Raw genomic sequence first — 20576 nt, 5'->3', positions numbered from 1 at the left:
CTGAATACATTCATTACTTAAACTTACAAGGGGAGTCTTGTTCACTTTACAATATCTTCATTTATTCTATTTCCAGTCATATTTCTGAAATTCAATTCCCCAAAAATTGTCAGAAAGTTAAGTTATGAATGGAATGCAATTCCCCTTAAGTATCTTGTAGTAAAACTGTATATTTCTCTTTTATATATTTTGTACAAACAAAACCTTTCCCTCTTTCTAACAGTACATCTTGTGAATTAACTTTGTTTCCCGACACTGTCACACATAATCAGTGTTAGTGTTTGGACAGGAATCAAATGCATCCTGCTGGCTACCCCAGGAATGTTCCTAATCCTCCAAGAACATGAATCACAGAACTGGACAGAATCATTTCTATAGCACATCCATCCAGCTGAAACTTTAATCAAGGGTGACTTTTTCATGGTGCAAAATAGTTCAAACCTGTGCAAAAAAAACTGTAAAAGTAATAATCTGGCATTGTGATGTAATTTTAAACTTTTCTTCATCAACGAGCGTTGTAAAAAGGCCACTATTTATGCATTTTTCAGTGTACTAAAAACTCTACTTAAATTACTTGTCACCTTTTAATATATTTTTGCACATATTTGAACTATTTTGCACCTTAAATATCACCCCAAAAGTAATTTCCCACTGGGCACAGACATCAGTTCAACATCTAGTTTTGATTTACATTTGGTTGAGTCGTGAATTCAACGTGAAATCAACAAAACATTCGACCCAGTCATTGGATTTAAAAGTTAGGTTAAAAAATAATAATTTTTGCAAATCCAATCAGTGTTCCGCGTTGATTCAAAGTCATCACCTCAAATGTTGGGGTTGAAATGACGTAGAAACATCGTGGATTCAACCAGTTCTTGCCCAGTGGGTTCTCAATGACCTCATGGTACAGTACAAGTGTAGTCTGCTGAACAGAGTAACACTTCCAGCTACAGTACATATAAAATGTAGTGTTATTATTCAATCTGGTGTCATTTTACATGGGTAGATAAGTTTGGCATATAATGTAGACTGAGTACAGGATGACCGTTGTCACTTGGAATCCAAACGGAATATTCCTCTATTGTTTGGATTCCAGGCTCTATTGTTTGGATTCCAACTTATGTATTCCACACATTGAAATTACATTTAGACTGACATTTCATGATATTTGAAAATGAGCAGTATGTCCAAACATTAAGATATATCTTATATAAAACTATAATGAAATCCTTTAATCGTGCTTGCTGGGCAACTCTATTGACTTTCCCGTGTGCTTTTAACTTGACATGGGGCTAAGACATCACAAAATGACATGTACAAAGGAATTGCAGTAAGAAATGTTCCGTTCCAAAGTCCTCAGAATGCTACTGAGATACTTTTACTAACGTGTTTTTTTAAAACAAGGAAACAGATGAGGACACATTGGATGGACAGGCATGACTTCAAGACTTTCTGATATGCAGGCAAATAAATGTGATTACGAGAAATTAATCTTCAAGAGGAAGAAAAACTATTTCAACCCTTTTATATTAACGTTAGAATTATTGAACATCTTGATTATGCAAAATGGCTGGAAACCAAAAGCCACGTGACCATTTGAAAACAGTGAGGTGAATTTTAGGATATAGACCATAAAGTTTCCAGAGTTCGTCAAAAGAATCGCACAACAGTGATTGTGGAAGGCAACAGAATGTAAAATGGTAGTAAAATAACACTTAGAATCAACATTAAAGGCAACTTTAAAAACATCTGCTAAAAACGAACAAACTCATAAGTTCATCAGACATGTTTTGAGGCCTATAAAACATTCCAATCTGATATAAATCAAAGACACCATCTCTTGTGACCTGGTCTAGTCTGTGTTAGAAGTCCTGTCCCTAACAGGGAGTGCCCACGACAGTTTGGTCTATGATGCTTGGTGTCATTTTTCCCTTTCAACCAATTTCAATACACATAAAATCACCAATATACAACAGCTAAAGCAACAAAAAGCAATACAAACTCAATGAAACAGAACTACAGATAAATACAAATGAAAACAAAGGCGCCTTAATGATTTATGACCAGTTTCCCTTTGCGGACGGTAATTTCATTTTTCTGCCGATAAGGAAAATCCTATATCCTCCACCCAAATCTACTTGCTTTAGTCCTCTCTTTCACACACCCACTCTCTTCATCCGCTCTCCAAGTCAGCGTGATTCGTGTGCCATGATTGGATGTACCACGTACGGGTGAGAGGTCTTAATTCATGATTATTTTCATAGTGGCAGACTGTTGGTGATCTGTACAAGGAAGGCGCTGAATCCTGTGAGGGGGAGGTGGAGGGGCAGTGTTGTGGAGTTGGCATTGTCCTGGAGGGGGGGGGTTGAAAAGGCCATGGAGGGAATGGCGAGTTAGGAGTCGTGATGGGGTTGGTCACTCGCAGGCCAGTTTGCTGTCGAAACTGGACAGGCCAATGGCAAAGGCTTGCAGGGCACACATGGGGTAGTTGTAGTCTAAGGTGAATACGTCCTCGGCCACTCTGCCAAACTGCATTACGATGTAGTCCGCTGAGGGAAGAGAGAAGAGATGACTCAATAATGTGAGATCATTTTTCCATTCTACTCAAGGAGAGGGAGTGAAAGAGTGGGAAATAGAGAACGTGAAAAAGAGCAAGAGAGAAAAGAGTCAAGAGAAGCACTGACGGATCGACTCACGATTGTTGTCGTGGACGATCTGAAAGTTCTTGACGGAGGCCTGTGTGACGCGGCCGTGGAAATTGAGCACGTAGGACTGGGTGTCGTCATTCCACACAGGGGCCTTGTTGTGCAGCTCGATCAGGTTCTCCAGTGAATGGTTCTGCCACTTACTTAGAAGGCTGTCCTGCTCCTGGAAACACACAAACAGGGTTGTATTCATTAGGCACTAAACAGAAGAAAAAGAACTGAAACAGGGAGTGACAACCTTGACTTATCCAATAAGAACGCTCAATTTAGTTTTCCATTGCATGCCCTAATAAATACGACCAGACATCCAAACCATCTGATCTGACATCACTCCCCAGTGACCACATCTCACAGCACTTAGTGGGTTAGCCTCAGTTTCCATTACATGATGTTGACTTCAATACTCACTCCATTATTCAGATTGTGCTCAATGATTTTCTATTTCAAGGTGTAAGAATGCCAGTCTTAAAAACCTTTTAGGGCTAGGCGTCCCGCTAGCGGGACAATTTCCAGTGAATCTGGAGGGCGCACAAGTCAAATAAATGATCAGAAACATATGGGCATTAAACATTTAAGTACATATAAGTGTCTTATCAGTTGAAAGCTTAAATTCTTGTTAATTTAACTGCACTGTCTGATTTACAGTAGCTATTACAGCGAAAACATGCCATGTGATTGTTTGAGGACGGTGCCCCACATCAAAATATTTTTCCACCGGCGCAGGTTTCATAAATTCACAAATAGCTATTAAATATTCACTTACTTTTTGAAAAATGTTCCTCTGATTTGTCATCCAAAGGGTCCCAGCTATAACATGGTGTCGTTTTATTTCAGATAAAATCCTTCTTTATATCCCCAAAAAGTCTGTTTAGTTTGCGCCCTCGATTTGAGTAATCCACTCGTTCAACATGCAAAGAAAGGAATCCGAAAATCTACCCCTAAACTTTGTTTCAACAAACCAAAATATGTTTCTATTCACTCCTTGGATACCCTAAAATGTAATCAAACTATAATATTTCTTACGGAAAGAAGTATGTTCAATAGGAAACCGATTTTAGAAGGTGTGTCCTGTCTTCATGGCGCGCACAAACACAAATTTCCAAGACTGAATTTATTTGTTTTTGAAATTACAAGCATTAAACCTTGAACACAGACTGCTGACACCCTGTGGAAGCCATAGGAATTACATCCAGGAAGATAATTTTTAGTATGAACTTATACTTGCCATTCTAAGAGGATGGTCTCTCCAAAAAACAAAAATTATGTTTGGCTTATCTTTCGATTTTCTCCTATCCTATATATTGTGTTATATTCTCCTACATTATTTTAACATTTCTACAAACTTCAAAGTGTTTTATTTGCAATGGTACCAATTATATGCATATCCTGGATTCAGGGCCTGAGCAACAGGCAGTTTACTTTGGGCACGTCATTCAGGCGGAAATTTAGAAAAAAGGGGCCTAGCCCCTCAATCATGCCCTTCTCCCTTACTGTGCATAACAGGTACAGTGACTACAAATATTAGAGGAAGTGATTGGAGTTGTACAGTCCCATGGGGCTGATACATACACAGTTTGGACGGACAGGAACCCTCTCAAAGTTCATGTTCATGCCTGGGATGATGACGGTCATCTTGCGGGGACCTTTGAACCCCAGAACGTTGGTCTCCTGCAGAGAGAACACAGGGGATCAGAATGTCACACAACCTTACAGGTTCAATAATATTACTGTGTGTGTGTGTGTGTGTGTGTGTGTGTGTGTGTGTGTGTGTGTGTGTGTGTGTGTGTGTGTGTGTGTGTGTGTGTGTGTGTGTGTGTGTGTGTGTGTGTGTGTGTGTGTGTGCACGTGCACTCACATAGCAGATGGCTGCGAGTTCCTGTCGTGTGTTGCTCTCCTCCAGCAAAGCTCCAGGGTTCTTACAGGGGTTGGTGCCCTGGTCATACACCGTGAACTTGGTCCCCATCAGGTTAGACCTGCAGGATGACCAGACCAATCACATTAGAGTCTACAATAACCCTCCAGCACTCACAATCCCACCCAATAGAGTTATCAGATGCAGCCGAGGGCTCAAAACAATATGTAAATGGTTCATCAGCAACGATTTAGAATTATATATAGAGTTGTGACGAGTGAGATATGGTCCTACCTCAGTTTCCCCATGAAGCTCTCTCCCTCGCGTGACAGGTCCGTGGCGTCCACTGAGATCAGGTAGTTGGACGTCTTGCTCTTTTTCCTCTTCCTCCCAGCCAGAAGAAACAGCTGGGTGAAACAAAGAGAATAAACTCAGGGTGAGAGGGAAACTCACAAACCATCATTTTAATCACTGCAGTCAAAACAGGTGTTACTTTTACTTTATATTCTCATACCATTTCAAATGTAGCTATTGAGGAAAAGAAAATGAAACAGGCCCGTGAAATACGATTAAAAAGAAATCTATCTTGACTGTAAATCTATCTAGGTCTTCTCTCCATGTTAATCCCCCATGACATGTTGTGAGGTCAAATGTACCTTCCTGCCGTCCTCTCTCTCCATGTGCATAAAGTAGGTGGGATACAGGCCGCGGTCCATTCCCTTCTTGTCCCGGGATATGCGGCACTTGACGGTGACGCCGCGGAGGGCGGGACGCACCACAAACTCCTCCAGGTTGTCCACTTCGATCAGGGCGCTCTCCGCCGTGGGCGACCCCGGTGTCACGCACTCCTGTGAGGGGGGGGAAAAACACACAATGCTACGTCACAAAACATACCTGCCAATCACTGTTATAAAGGAGATACGGTCCAGGAGTAGGGGGGACAACATTCATCTGCCATCTTGTTGTTTCAGTGTCTTCATGCATTTCTATACGTCTTCAAGTGACAAGTTGATTTGCCATGTGCAATGAATACGTTAGAAATCTCACAAGCCATAGCCACATAGCTATGTACAGTGGGGCAAAAAAGTATTTAGTCAGCCACCAATTGTGCAATTTCTCCCACTTAAAAAAATGAGAGAGTCCTGTAATTTCCATCATAGGTACACTTCAACTATGACAGACAAAATTAGAAATAAAATCCAGAAAATCACATTGTGGGATTTTTTATTAATTTATTTGCAAATTTATTTGCATTAATTTATTTGTATGTGCTCCTAATGATATGACAGGACAGAGACAACTATATGGTTGGACTCACTGTGTTGGACTTTGCGCTGGAGGCAGACGCAGGCCGTGTTGACTCTGGGTTGGGGGACAGCGAGCGTGGTCGGTCTTCATCACCGTGTTCCTCATCCTCACTGGCCTCTTCGTAGTTCATACTGCCTGACAGACCTGGTCAGGGGAGAAAGAATGCACTATGGGAGTTGTGGCCTACAGCTTACACTCCATTGGTTGGGATCAGGGTTCTATGCAGACATGAGAGATCATCTCAGATGCCCAGCCGAGCTGAAAACTCCTCCATATCTCCTCAGTAATCCCATAGGTTCTTATTGCCATGACTCAAGGAGAGATTTTTTTTCTCTCCTGGGACCCATTGTGATTAGCCTGCATGTAATGGATATGGGCAATGCATTTCTTCAAATGTATGCAGATTTTGTTTTTGATAACATAGCCTTTGATTTGTTCCAACTAAGTCATCATTACTACCCCAGTTGAAAATATGAACTGATGCAATATTTCCTGTATCGGAAAAGGCCACATATTACAATATGCAGCTAAAACTGCTCTCTATAACATTTAGTAGTCCCCCAAAAATTTGAGGAGACAACCTAACCTTAAAACAGCTGGCAGAGGATAGAAAGGAAAGCGGATGCGAAATAGTGCTGAGTAACTGTTGAGACCCATTGAGGAAGAACTTTTCTGTATGGAACAGACGAGACTACCCAGTAACCAGGTTATGATAGAAGAGACCTGTTATGAACCTCTAGCCATCCCAGCAGCCTTCATTATCCCCAGACACCACTGTTAGTCCACTTCAGAGCCCTATACATTTCCACAATGGAAAGAATACTGTGAAATACAAGACAATAGATTCTCCATCTTCATTGTGTTTTATCCATCACTGAGAGCTGGTTTCCTGGGCCCAGATTAAGCCTTGTACTAAATGCACGTTAAGCATGCTTTTCAGTCCAGGAGTAATCTGTGTCCACGAAACCGGCTCTGATAGTCCAATGTAAAGGGGATAGTTAGGAACGAGGGAAAGCAGAAATCCTATTGAGAGATGCCAGCCAGACAGACACAACACGGTGTGGTCAGACAGGCCTCTGTGGGAGCTGCTCTGGACAGGTGTCAGTAATGCTGCTAATTGGATTTACCAGCCGTGACTCTGGCTGGTGCTGTGGAATATTTTAATGAGAAAGCATTTTTTCGATGCGATAGCAGAATTCAAAGTGAGCAGGGGAAAAATGTCCGCTCTCAATGTGTTCCATTGTTGATGATACAAGAAAAATTAACCTGTTTTCCTCGGTGTGTCTTTTTACATCCAATGACTAGGTTATTACCAGTAACAATATAATTCACTGTTGCTTCACCTCTGCTCCATAGAGTTAGTGCTGCAGAGAGAGGAAAGGAGGGAGGGAGAGAGACAGAAACCCAACAACCTTCACTCCAGCCCTGTCACCATGGGAACGGCAGGCTGCTCTCTACTACCTGACTGGAGTAGTTTCTCCCTGGCAGACAGTGGGCGCTCTGGCCCCTCCTCCGGCCCCTCCTCTGGGCCCTCCTCCACTGCACCAACCAACTGGACCACCCTGCCGTTGGCGGGGTCAATCAGAGAGGGGGAGGGGCTGAGAGAGATGTCCCACGCCTCTGCAGACAGACACATATGTATTGGCCAATGTGGATAGAAACAATATGTACACAGTGGTGTTCACTCCATCTAGCCCCAGAGATGTCTAAATGTCAGGGTACTGACAAACATTAAATACAGACCGCAAATGTCAGCTACATTCTAATAGTGACTCAAAGGCATCAATTAAAACAACAATGTTTAGTATAGTCACTTCTTTTACTAAATCAGCCAAATGGAAATGCCAATACGTTCTGATAATACAACTTTTCTAAAAAGAAAGGGCTCGATGCTCAGGTTGTAAAACCAAAACTTACAACGTGATCATTTCAACCACTTTCTCGGTCTAGCAGCACATGAAGAACTTTACCTTGGGAACTCACTGACCAGTTTTGATTGAATAGCGTCCCCAAGTCAAATCCAAATGGAGGCAGTAGGCTATTACTAATCCTTTGCTGTTTCCATTTCAATTAGTTTCCACTGGGAAATAAAACTGATTGGGCAGCCAGGCACTATCTAAGGCACCTGAGGACAGGCTGGATCTCAGTAGCACTAAGCAGACCAGACATTCATTCATGATGAAAGTTTGCATTATTGAGAGGGGAGTGTTACCTGCCCTCTTGTTGCTGTTCAGGAGAAGATCCTTAAAAACGGAGGCTAATGCAGTAATACACTGCCCTTAATCTGGGTCTCAGGTTTAACTAGGTAATACATCTCTCTCCCGGATATAGACCTGGCTATCTTAATTTAGCTTGTCATTTAGCACAGTAACAGTACAGAAGGATATTGAATTAGTCTCAGGAAATGAAAGAGACTTCTAACACTCTTCGTGGACCTGCCAGAAGGAAGGAAGGTGGCATAAATAGGTACTGTGGTAGGTGGATGCTACTCTTGCCCCTTACAAAATTATCAATTTCTCACTGTCACCATCAACCTCGCCCTCCGCCGGCTCTCTAACTGCACACTGCAGCACCACAGCCCTGGGAGGAGGTAGTATCCCAGATGAGGGAAAAGGTTTTAGCACTGTGCAATGGCTTTTAATGAGAGCAACTGAAAGGACAGCAGCAACAATAAACCACAACCTCCAAAGTTCTAGAGACTGTCCCTGAACAACGATGTTGACCAGATATGCTTCCATTTCTCATCTGTCCTCCTTCGCTTTCTTTATCTTCTCACCCCATCCTGCATTCTCTCTCTCTGTCAGTTCAGCCTGTCCTCTCACTAGACTACAAAGTGCCTCTACCAGCCCAGAGGTGTGAAAGAGACACTTATATCGAGTACCCTGTCGGTGTAGCCGTGAGGCCTGCCAGAGCAGCAGACGGGATGTGATCTCTGAAGCTGCTTGGTATTCGACCCAGAGGATTTATCAGGGTAGATGATATAACTGACTGACTCGCATGTGTACACACTCTCCTAGGTCTTCTGTCTATAGCACTACTGCGTATGAGACATTGTCTGTGCTGTGTAGGTCATAGGGCTAGGACTATTTCCTGGTCACATGGTCTGACCATAACTAGGCCCCAGAGTATTTCCTGGTCAGGTAAGGTGTTCAGGAAGCCCCCCCCCCCTTACCTACTGACAGAACTCTTTATAACACTCTACTTTAACACTCCTATCTTCTGTCCAAACTGGCTGTCCTGACTCCCTAACCCCCTTCTCACCTCGTTTCTGCAGCAGCTCGTGAATGTCCATCTTGGGCTCCAGCAGAGTCTCCGTGTCCCCGTCCCGGTCAGGCTCCTCGGCGAGGGGAGACTGGTGCAGCGGCTGGGACAGGGACAGGGGCTGGGACTTGCTCACCGACAGAATCTGGATCTTGGTACCCAGGTCTGGGGCCTCAGAGCCCATGAAGGCAGCAGGGCCGTCGATACCTGCAGGGTGGGGCGCATTCATAGACAGGTTTTTTTTATGTCTTGAATTATGTTAATGACTTTGCTTGTCTGTGTGTTTGAGCATCCAGCTGTTTACTTCTCCAAGAGCTGTTCTGTATTCCTGTCTGTGCTTCCCTGAGGTGATTTGATTTGTACCTACTCCTTACTTAGCCGTCTGCTTGCAGCTGCGTTTCTCTGTAGTACCTCTCCTCTATGTTCATGTCAGAGCTTAGCCTTGTGCCATGGAGTGATATGCTGCACTGAGCAGGTGGCCCTTTTCTTGCCTGAGAGTCTGAATGCTGCTCTGCCTCTCTGAATGTGACTCTCTCCTCCCCATCTGAAGGCCCCTCTGGGCATCAGAGAGAACAGCTTCCTGGGTGTCTCCTCCACTACCGTGAACAGGTGTTTCTCCACACGTCCCAAGACTGAGGGAGGCGCAATTAGACACACGCACCACACACACCTCAATATATTAGTTTCCTGATTGTTTGGAGGAACATTTTATAACATTGTATCCCAGTATGTGAGAGACTAACATACGTTGCATGCCAATGTACAGGTGATTGGTATCAGAAGTGGGATGCACCAATGTTTATAACCCTATTCTCTAGTCTTGTATTTCCTGACTGGTCTCCTCTACCTTGATCTGGAAGGCCACTCTGCTCCTCCAGAGTGAGCTCCATGACTGGCCCTCTCCCTGCTTTCCTGGGCAACATGGGGCCTGGCCCCACCTTCTCCCACCACTCCCTCTCACTGTCCTCACCTGACGTACTGCCCTCACTCTGGACTGGAAAGCAAATGGATCATTAAAGAATTCTTCTTCATAGCCAACAACTGTTTATCTCTGACTGTGGACTGGGGTGCAATCACTCAGCACTGATCCTGCTTTCTCAGACCCATTACTTTATCCCGATCGTGTGATCTGACCCTGGAAAAACTAGCTAGTACAGTAGCTAACCCCAAGAACCAAGGCTCACCATCCATGATGACATCGCTGATGATGCCGAGGCGTGACTCCACCAGCGGGGCCTGCTCCTCACTGCGCCGAGGCTTGGAGCGCCTGGGCCGGGCCTCTGGGTTGGGCTGCACCATCAGAGGCTCCTGCCGCTTCCGCCGCTGCTTCTGCTCCAACAGCGCCCTCTGTGGGCGGAGGGGGGGGGGATTACAACAGTGAGAGTTTACCATGCAAATATTGTCTGTCCGTCCAGCCGTCCCTGCCCCAGACTGACAGCTGGACTGACAGCTGGTGATAAGGCTCTAGTGATCCTCTCTCTCTGGACCCTACCTGTATCTGTCCAGGTATACCTGGCCTCTCTTCCCCACAGTCCATGAGGACACCATCCCTTTCCCTCATTAAAACACTCTTTAATCATAGAGGTCTGGCTGCTATGTAATGCATACCTCTAGACTGTGTATTTCCAGTCATTGCTCGAACACTAGTTAGCATTGGCTCGCGAAACTACAGCTAACTTCCTTCCTACTGGATGAAGAGACATACAACTGGTATCCACGAGTTCATCTGACTCTGGGGAAGAATTACTTTATGATGACTTCCTCATCATCAAGCCAGACACTCATTTATATTCAACCTTATACAGACAGCCTTACACCTTTTCCAGATAACCAGACAATCAGTAACGACTCTGTCCTTATCAGATACTTGGGACACTGATCGAAAAACCACCGGTGTTGGTGTTTTGAAAAACAAAGTTATCTTATTAAGCAATATGACAAAACAAATGAGCAAAAAACACAGTATCGTAGCTTGCCAGCTTTGTTTCAGGGGTGTCAAACAAGATGCATGTTCCTATGGTAACTGTGTCAGTGTCCTTGATAGACTCCACATTCTTTGTGGTTGTCTTTTCACCACTCGGGGGAGAGGACAGAATATGATGACCATTCAATGTGTATCTCAAAATGGAACCCCAGATGGCTGTGTAAACAACACACACACAAGCGTCATGACCCGACCTGGCAAATCATTCAGCCACAGTAAAATGTAATGTTTTCTTCCTTCAGTATCTTTGACACTAAATTGGAAGGCAGAATATGCAACTCGCATAGAAACAGAACAGGTGAGGTAAGGTTGGCTAGGCTATATTTATCTCATAGTAAAGGTCACAGAATAATGGACATTTGTATCCTAGCATTACCACTAGAGGAAATGGGATATAAGAGAGTTAAGCTACTCAGTGAAGGAACCTTCAGCAACAAATCCATTGAAATCAATTTAGAAAAACCTGTTACATGGGTCCTGGACAAGTAAGCCTAGACTGTTGTAAAAGATGCTGAGACAAAGTAACAGAGTGCTTGACATACAGTGCAAACAATTCAAACTACTTTAATAAACCTAGAGTTGGAAATGCTGCTTCCTGTGGAACCCTATAACTCTGTGCTGTGCTGACTGAGGCTCTGTTCAGTACAGGGACAGAGAAACTGGGGACAGGGGACAGTGACAAGGCAGTGGGATCATTAGAGCTGACATTGTCACAGCCATCACAAACGCTCTGGGAAACTAGGGACAACAGTGACGAGGGTTGGCCCCCTTTAGATTTATGGTTAGACAATACACAGCACAATGTCTCTATGAATATAATAAAGCTTCACACTAGAGAAATGGTCAATTTCCATGAATTATGGTGACATTTATCAGTTGGCCCTGCAGTCCTGGTCTCTGGTCAAAGCAGGCGATGGGTTATGTAACTGCCTCAATTAGTGGGGAGCATCAAAACAACAATTGGTGTTTAGTGATGAACTGGGCTGGAAAGAAACGAGAGGTCCTTGTCTCTCTGAAGCCTCATTGGGCTGATTAACCACCACTACAGAAAGGTTTTATTACTCAGGGCTAACGCAAGACACACATTCAGGGTCAATGCAACACAGGCGCACACACACAAAAGCACAGACACGCACGCTCATACATACACACGCACACACGTGCACACACACACTACCATGGCCTGCTTCTATTTGACACCTGAAAAAGAATATTAATTAAATACCCAGTCTTGGATTAAAATGCAAATAAGACCAGATGAAAGGCCTCTGGGAGCTTAATGGTTTCAGCTTGGAGTCTGATGTTTTACATTTCAATCAGGCTTTGTTTTAAAGGGACATTTCGGGCTTTTGGCAATGAAGCCCTTTATTTACCTCCCCAGAGTCAGATGAACTCATAAATAGCATTTTTATGTCTCTGCATCCAGTATGAAGGAAGTTAGAGGTAGTTTCGCGAGCCAATGCTAACTAGCGTTAGCCCAATGACTGGACATCTATGGCATCTACTAGCATGCTAGCAATTACAAGAGACTTCCAGTCATTGCTTTAACACTACTTATCTATTGCGATAACGCTAGTTAGAAACTTCCTTCAAACTGCACGTAGAGACATACAAATGGTATCCACAAGTTCATCTGACTCTGGGGAAGTAGATACAATCCCGAAATATCCCTTTAAGAGGGGAAAACGGCTCGCCTCTTCGTTTTCTTCTAAGGCTAAAAATAGCAGACAAATGAATAAATCATCTGAATGGATTATCATAATGAAACAGACTGTTAATTTGGACACAGGATAGAGATTCCATGTAAACAAGAAGCAAAAGCCCCACAATGCTTCACGATGAGATCCTACTTAAAAATGAGCCATACATCTGACACAGGATCTGATTAAACTTTGAAGCCCTTTTGTCTAGTTTTTTTTCTTTGTCTTCGCTCTTTGCAACAGTAGTCATCCTGTGTAAACTGGCTAGCAGTAGTCATTGGGTGTAAACTGGCTAGCAGTAGTCATCCGGTGTAAACTGGCTAGCAGTGTAGTCTTCCTGTGTAAACTAGCTAGCAGTAGTCTTCCTGTGTAAACTGGCTAAAAGTAGTCTTCCTGTGTAAACTGGCTAAAAGTAGTCTTCCTGTGTAAACTGGCTAGCAGTAGTCTTCCTGTGTAAACTGGCTAGCAGTAGACTTCCTGTGTAAAGTGGCTAGCAGTAGTCTTCCTGTGTAAACTGGCTAGCAGTAGTCTTCCTGTGTAAACTGGCTAGCAGTAGTCTTCCTGTGTAAACTGGCTAGCAGTAGTCTTCCTGTGTAAACTGGCTAGCAGTAGACTTCCTGTGTAAACTGGCTAGCAGTAGTCTTCCTGTGTAAATTGGCTAGCAGTAGTCTTCCTGTGTAAACTGGCTAGCAGTAGTCTTCCTGTGTAAACTGGCTAGCAGTAGTCTTCCTGTGTAAACTGGCTAGCAGTTGTCTTCCTGTGTAAACTGTCTGGGAAATGCTAGCCATATTCATATTCCCTTTCTACAGAGGAGTCTACATGGAACCTAAAAGGGTTCTACCTGTAACCAAAAAAAGGGTTCTCCTATAGGGACAGTCGAAGAACCCATTTGGAACCCTTTTTTCTAAGAGAGTATAACCAGAACATAGAGTATGGCTGGACAATTAGGAATATTTAGGCTACTCATTGTTCAACTATGTGCATTTTCAAACAGTAACATAAAGAGTTGATAGAATCTGTTGAATAGGCTATTAGATCCCAGTACACCACCATTACACAGATCATACCTTTAAATGATTAAATATCTGAATATTTTTTGTAAAACTGGAGAAAAGAAAGTAGGCTACTTGAAACAAAACTGCCCTACAATTAAAACAATCCATTGTATTATTGTCAATTTAAACAAAAGACTTAAGAAGATAGGATATGAGAAAAGGATATGACTCAATATACTGTTTCATTCACCGTCCTGAGGCTTTGGGAGAAAGACATTGTACAGACCTAAAACAAGACACAGGAGGCTAATGAAAATAGCAGACTAGGAGATATCCCACATCCACGGAAGTGTCCCCCACCAGAGACAGGCTATAACAATGATATCACCAGGATGAGCTGAAATCAAATGCTCGCACACATGCACAGTACACACACACAAGCACGTACATATGCAAACACACACACACAGAAATATACACACCAAAATACACACGCGCAAGCATGTACCAGTGCACACAGACACACACACACAACTTCCCATGTTACTCTCATATCAAAATAGTCAACCATAAATGAGATAAACAGAACAGAGAATAAGAGGTGCTGACCCACCCTGTCCATTGGTGTCCGGAGTGGGACAGAGAGTAACAGTGAAGTGCAGAAGTTTCTCTGTGGAGCTCAGGGTTCCATGCTCTGTGAGACCCCGTCACGTCTAAACTCTCCCCCACTGAGCAGCACTCTTGCCGGGCATGCCTCTGTCTCCCTGCCCTCCACTACCCCTGGATCAGGCTTTCAGATCAGACAACTAACACAAGGATAACCACGCAACACCAGCTTCCCTCTCACTCTGAGTCCGTGTCTCCTCCTCGGCGTGTGTGTGAGAGAGTGTGTGTGTGAGAGAGAACTAGAGTGTATGTGCATGTGTCTGGGTGGTCACTGTCACTAACTGAATCAGCGGTCGTAAGCACCCCGGGGCAGAGTGAGGGAGAGAGAGAGAATGAGTGAGATGGAGAAAGGGAGGGAGGGGGATAGAGGTGCTGCAAGTGTCAGATAGTAAGAGCTATATTTTGGGGGGGCTGTGTTTGTGTGTGTGGGTTGGTTTTTCTATCCTTGTGGGGACCTAAAGTCCCCACAAGGATAGTAAAACAAGGAAAATTCTCCCTTGTGGGGGCATTTCTCATGTCCTCATAAGGACAAAGGCCATTTTAAGTTAGGGGTTAGGTTAAGAGTTAGAATTAAGGTTAGAGTAAGGGGTTAGTGGTTAGGGTTAGGAGTTTGGTTTAGGGTTACAAACTTTAGAAGCCTTTTTAAAACTCAAATGAACTACAAATTCTCAGCAACAAATGTGATTAAATTCAGATCCTACATCTGTAGGCATACAGTGCACTACACAGACTCTGTCTACAGAAACCTTTATATGGTTAATCCCTACATAGTGCACTACTTTGTTAGGCTCTGGTCAGAAGTAGTGCACTATGTAGGGAACAGGGTGCCATTTGGGACGCATATATCGAGTCAGTCTATGTGCCTACCAATCATCTCATCCATCTTTTACTCCATTGTGTGACTGTTGCTTAAGGCTGGTTTCTTAAACCAAATCAGTCCGTTTCACTTTAAAGCAGCGTGGTGATAAGGATACTGCAGGCAGGAGGGATTGTAAGGGACAATCATCAGACACGCAGACCAGGAAGAGCTGTTCGCTGAGAAAGGAGCAGATTTGTGCTTTATCTCTACAATGAGTGCTAAAATAATTAACTTCCGGACAAATACTTTTCTTTCTACTAATTGGATAAATTGTACTTCCTTCGAAAATAAAAGAGTTCAAAGACATCCTGTTTTCCCTCGGTTTCATGACAATTAGCCTTACTGTGCTGATGGTCGGAAATTCATAGCCTGAGTGACACCGGAGGCAGAAAACAAGGTCATTTATACACTCGCTGCCAGTCAAATGTTCAAGCTTGACAGGCTCACAGCTATAAACATGGACTGAGACCTAAAAAACCAATTCTGACAAAAGATGAAAAGACACCAAAAACAACCAAAACATCAAACGCAAAATGCCTCTAGATATAAATAATATGGACTAGTCTGGTCATTTCTGCATCATAAATAGAATACTCATGACATATATACCCTAGTAACAAGTCTATGGGAGCTGTAATGTCTATATGGGAGCTGTAATGTCTATAGGGTTGCTATGATGTTGAACAGGTGCTGTATGTGGCGTAATTAGTTTAATGTATTTAATAAAGTTAGTCATTACCTGCTTTTCCAGCTTCTGCTGCCTGAGGCTGGTGCTTTCATCATCAAGGGCACTGAGAAGAGACGAAAGACAAAATGGTTACTATCCACTCATAACTCATATCTGACTGAGACATAATACAAGTGGTTCTGTGGTTAATATGAATCTGTTATCTGGGTCTCATCTGTTATCTGTTATTTTTCCAATAAGAAACTATTTTCTACAGTGGTCACTAATGAATGCACCCCCGATCGAGGTTTGGTGGCAGGCAGATTTTCATGCCGTTTCTGTGCCATACCGGGGCTATTTGGTATTACAGGAAGTGCACACAAGGGGCCTTATTTCTTTTTTTTAAAGATATTGAAAATCATACCATCGGTATATCTAAATACCCCGGTACATGGTATATCGCCCAAGCCTACCCTGTTGTCACTTATAATGACATGAATGATTTTCAATGGAATTCCACCAGGGGGCATCGCTGCTGTGAATAATAACTGAGGACAAGGCACTGAAATCTCCTGGCAGAACTAGAATTGAACGTTACCAAGGAGTTCACTTGAAAAAGCAGTTACACTGCTGCGCAGAACTAAGACTGACATACAGGATTACTGTCATACCTTAGGCTATAACTGTTTGAGCTTAGCCTGACTGCATGATCGGCACACTGTAAAAAAAACATGTAGTTGTTAATAGATATCATTTTGTCCAGGAGTTGTTCATGACCACGTAGGCTAACTTGACCGAGAAAAGCTTAGGGCTCCAGCTACAAAACTCCTCACTTTCCATGTGAGGTCAAAAATGATACTGTATCAGGACTGTATAATGCAATAGAACAACGCATCAGACAGCAGCACTACTGTGCTACAAAGCAACCGCAGTTACATCTAAAACAAAGTTCTCCATAGAGTCCTGTCTCTGGCCGTCAGAGTGGTGGCTGTTGTTTAGGACTACTTTTCCTGGACTCCTGTGAAAAGGCCTGCTGGGTACATGTTGCTAAGCTACAGTGGAGAAGGAGAAGGTGGGAGTAGCAGTGGGAGTCTATTCAGAGGCACAGAGCGAGTTAGAGGAACCCACCGCTACTCTACCCAGAAACAAACTTAACCTACAAGACCCTCTCACTGACAGACATAACCTACAAGACACTCTCCCTGACAGACATAACCTACAAGACACTCTCCCTGACAGACATAACCTACAAGACACTCTCACTGACAGACATAACCTACAAGACACTCTCACTGAAAGACATAACCTACAAGACACTCTCACTGACAGACATAACCTACAAGACACTCTCACTGACAGACATAACCTACAAGACACTCTCACTGAAAGACATAACCTACAAGACACTCTCACTGACAGACATAACCTACAAGACACTCTCACTGACAGACATAACCTACAAGACACTCTCACTGACAGACATAACCTACAAGACACTCTCCCTGACAGACATAACCTACAAGACACTCTCACTGACAGACATAACCTACAAGACACTCTCACTGACAGACATAACCTACAAGACACTCTCACTGACAGACATAACCTACAAGACACTCTCCCTGACAGACATAACCTACAAGACACTCTCACTGACAGACATAACCTACAAGACACTCTCACTGAAAGACATAACCTACAAGACACTCTCACTGACAGACATAACCTACAAGACACTCTCACTGACAGACATAACCTACAAGACACTCTCACTGACAGACATAACCTACAAGACACTCTCCCTGACAGACATAACCTACAAGACACTCTCACTGACAGACATAACCTACAAGACACTCTCACTGACAGACATAACCTACAAGACACTCTCACTGACAGACATAACCTACAAGACACTCTCACTGACAGACATAACCTACAAGACACTCTCACTGACAGACATAACCTACAAGACACTCTCACTGACAGACATAACCTACAAGACACTCTCACTGACAGACATAACCTACAAGACACTCTCACTGACAGACATAACCTACAAGACACTCTCACTGAAAGACATAACCTACAAGACACTCTCACTGCAAGAGCACAGCCTTGGGGGGGGGTGATGGAGGATGGGGGAGTGTGTGATGGAGGGATGGGGGAGTGTGTGATGGAGGGATGGGGGAGTGTGTGATGGAGGGATGGGGGAGTGTGTGATGGAGGACCAGGGAGTGTGTGATGGAGGATGGGGGAGTGTGTGATGGAGGATGGGGGAGTGTGTGATGGAGGATGGTTGAAGATTGTGAGAACAAAAAAAACAAGGTTCTGCAACAAGCTGCTGAAATCTCTCAGAACAATTTAACATCTCTGGGCTTCACTAATTTCTCTGTCAGTCCACATGCTCATAACATCTGTTGCTGTCAAACAGCCTGGGTTGTACTTTACCCTTTACATCTCCCATTCAGACACAATGTGTTACAGGAGTAGGACAAGAAGAACTTCATTAAGCACAACTATCTACAGTGAATAACAATCTCTCCATACCACTGATTTACTCTCGCTCTCCCTCTGAGCTGTAAATCTCATACTTCTGGTGTCTGGGATAAGGTCCGTGACACATCACTCTGCTGGAGGATATAAGGGCCTCATTACGTCATCAGCACCGCTTCTGACGGACAGTCACCAAATGCCAAGAGGAATAGAAAGCAGAACGATCATCTGCTGAGAGGCATACATCATCCGTCTATTACTTGAACTCAGATTATTACAGACAACAACATAGATGACTTGGCCACATCCTCTGACATCCTCAGAATGATTAATTAAAATCATTAAGCTTAAGCAAGTAAGTCAATTATTACAGATTGAGATTCCACATTTTGTGGCAATAAGAATTGTTGCCAATGTCATCGAACCAATGAGTTTTGGACCGGACTTTTCGAGTTCCTTGTTTATTCATTCAACAACAACCCCTGTTTGGTCAGCTTAACATGAATGATCAGTCATCTCAGAAGCTGCAGAGCACTCCGTTTTAGTGTACTGATTGTTACAGCCCTCTTCAAGTCTAATGAGCCCAGTGCAGCGCTATCCATACAGGCGTGCAGATCTGTCCACAGGGAATCCATTACATGGCCCTGAGGTGTTGGTGACAGTAGTGACGAGGGAAGGATGATGAGAGGTGTTAATTACACATCCGGGATGGTCATTACACTCGTAGGAAGAAAAAAAAAGTGCTATCTAGAACCTTAAAGGGTTCTTCGGCTGTCCCCATAGGAGAACCCTTTTTGGTTCCATGCAGAACCCTTTCTACAGACGGTTTCACACGGAACCAAAAAAGGTGCTATCTAGAACCTTAAAGGGTTCTTCGGCTGTCCCCATAGGAGAACCCTTTAAGGTTCCATGCAGAACCCTTTCTACAGACGGTTTTACACGGAACCAAAAAGGGTGCTACCTAGAATCAAAACAGGTTCTACCTAGAACCACAAAAGGTTATCCTATGGGGACAGCCGAAAGAACCCTTTTAGAACTGTTTTTTCTAAGAGTGTATGGTGGCCAGAGGAGGGCCAGGGGGAGGAGCGGAAGAGGAGCAGGGGACTGTTTCTTTTCAGCGGCTGTCCAGCTTGGGACCTGGGTGGAGACGCAATGGGAATACTCTCCACTGGGGAAAGGCTGGAGACTTGGTGTGTATGGTTACTACCAAAGGGTGTTTGACCTCTTTTGGAACACTGACCTATTGGAGCTTACTAGGAATACAAATATTATACTTCGGCCATGAAATTACTAGTTGGTGGAAGCTGTGGGTGCCTCAGTGGATGGTTAATTATAGGTATTCTAATGGATGGGTGCTAAAGATGCAGGATCTTAATTTGAGCCAGTTTGCTACAGCAGGAGAATAATCTTGAAGCAACAGGAAATGTGAATCATTATGTAGATTATAATTAATGGAAGCCTATAAACCTCAAATACACTCCAAGTTTTACATTTCCTGATTAAGATCCAACATCTGTGCTACTTACCTTGCTGTTGATGTAGAGGAGAAACTGGCGGAGCTGGAGGGTCTTCAGGGCCATGGGGTTTTCGAACAGGAACACAGGACACAGAGAAGAATAGAGTTAGCAAGAGATCAGTGATACCAAAAAGAACAATGCTAAAACTGACCTCTGGCAGTCTCTATGGGGGTGCCACAGGATTCAATTCTCGGGCCGACTCTTTTGTCTGTATATATCAATGATGTCGCTCTTTCTGCTGGTGATTCTCTGATCCATCTCTACACAGACGTCACTATTCTGTATACCTCTGGCCCTTCTTTGGACACTGTTAACAAACCTCCAGACGAGCTTCAATGTCATACAACACTCCTTCCGTGGCCTCCAACTGCTCTTAAATGCTAGTAAAATTAAATGCATGCTCTTCAACCAATCGCTGCCCGCACCCGCCCGACTAGCATCACTACTCTGGATGGTTCTGACTTAGAATATGAGGACAACTACAAATACCTGGGTGTCTGGTGAGACTGTAAACTCTCCTTCCAGACTCACATTAAGCATCTCCAATCCAAAATTAAATCTAGAAT

The 20576-nt window shown here is 43.6% G+C and overlaps 1 protein-coding gene across 5 annotated transcripts in view; it reads right to left on the bottom strand.

The window, feature by feature from the left end:
• Positions 1-369: 369 nt before the first annotated feature.
• LOC135515773 (tubby-related protein 3-like) overlaps positions 370-20576 on the bottom strand; it is a 30925-nt gene continuing 10718 nt past the window's right edge. For 3 of the 5 annotated variants that reach the window (XM_064939498.1, XM_064939499.1, XM_064939497.1), the window contains exons 2-13: positions 20020-20061; positions 16070-16121; positions 10311-10473; positions 9127-9333; positions 7327-7485; positions 5876-6009; positions 5214-5405; positions 4852-4964; positions 4561-4678; positions 4275-4373; positions 2697-2868; positions 370-2549 (exon numbers count right to left, since the gene is read on the bottom strand). In XM_064939498.1, coding sequence (XP_064795570.1) covers positions 2416-2549; positions 2697-2868; positions 4275-4373; positions 4561-4678; positions 4852-4964; positions 5214-5405; positions 5876-6009; positions 7327-7485; positions 9127-9333; positions 10311-10473; positions 16070-16121; positions 20020-20061 — 1585 coding nt within the window. In that variant the 3' untranslated portion in view covers positions 370-2415. Of the gene's footprint in view, positions 2550-2696; positions 2869-4274; positions 4374-4560; positions 4679-4851; positions 4965-5213; positions 5406-5875; positions 6010-7326; positions 7486-9126; positions 9334-10310; positions 10474-14418; positions 14630-16069; positions 16122-20019; positions 20062-20576 lie in introns of those variants that run through there. The other 2 variants (XM_064939501.1, XM_064939502.1) reach the window with 2 other exon arrangements.

Source organism: Oncorhynchus masou, chromosome 27 (assembly GCF_036934945.1).
Source record: "Oncorhynchus masou masou isolate Uvic2021 chromosome 27, UVic_Omas_1.1, whole genome shotgun sequence".
Lineage (NCBI taxonomy): Eukaryota > Metazoa > Chordata > Actinopteri > Salmoniformes > Salmonidae > Oncorhynchus > Oncorhynchus masou.
The sequence above is the reverse complement of the archived record's forward strand: the minus strand, read 5'-3'. Positions and strand labels throughout refer to the sequence as shown.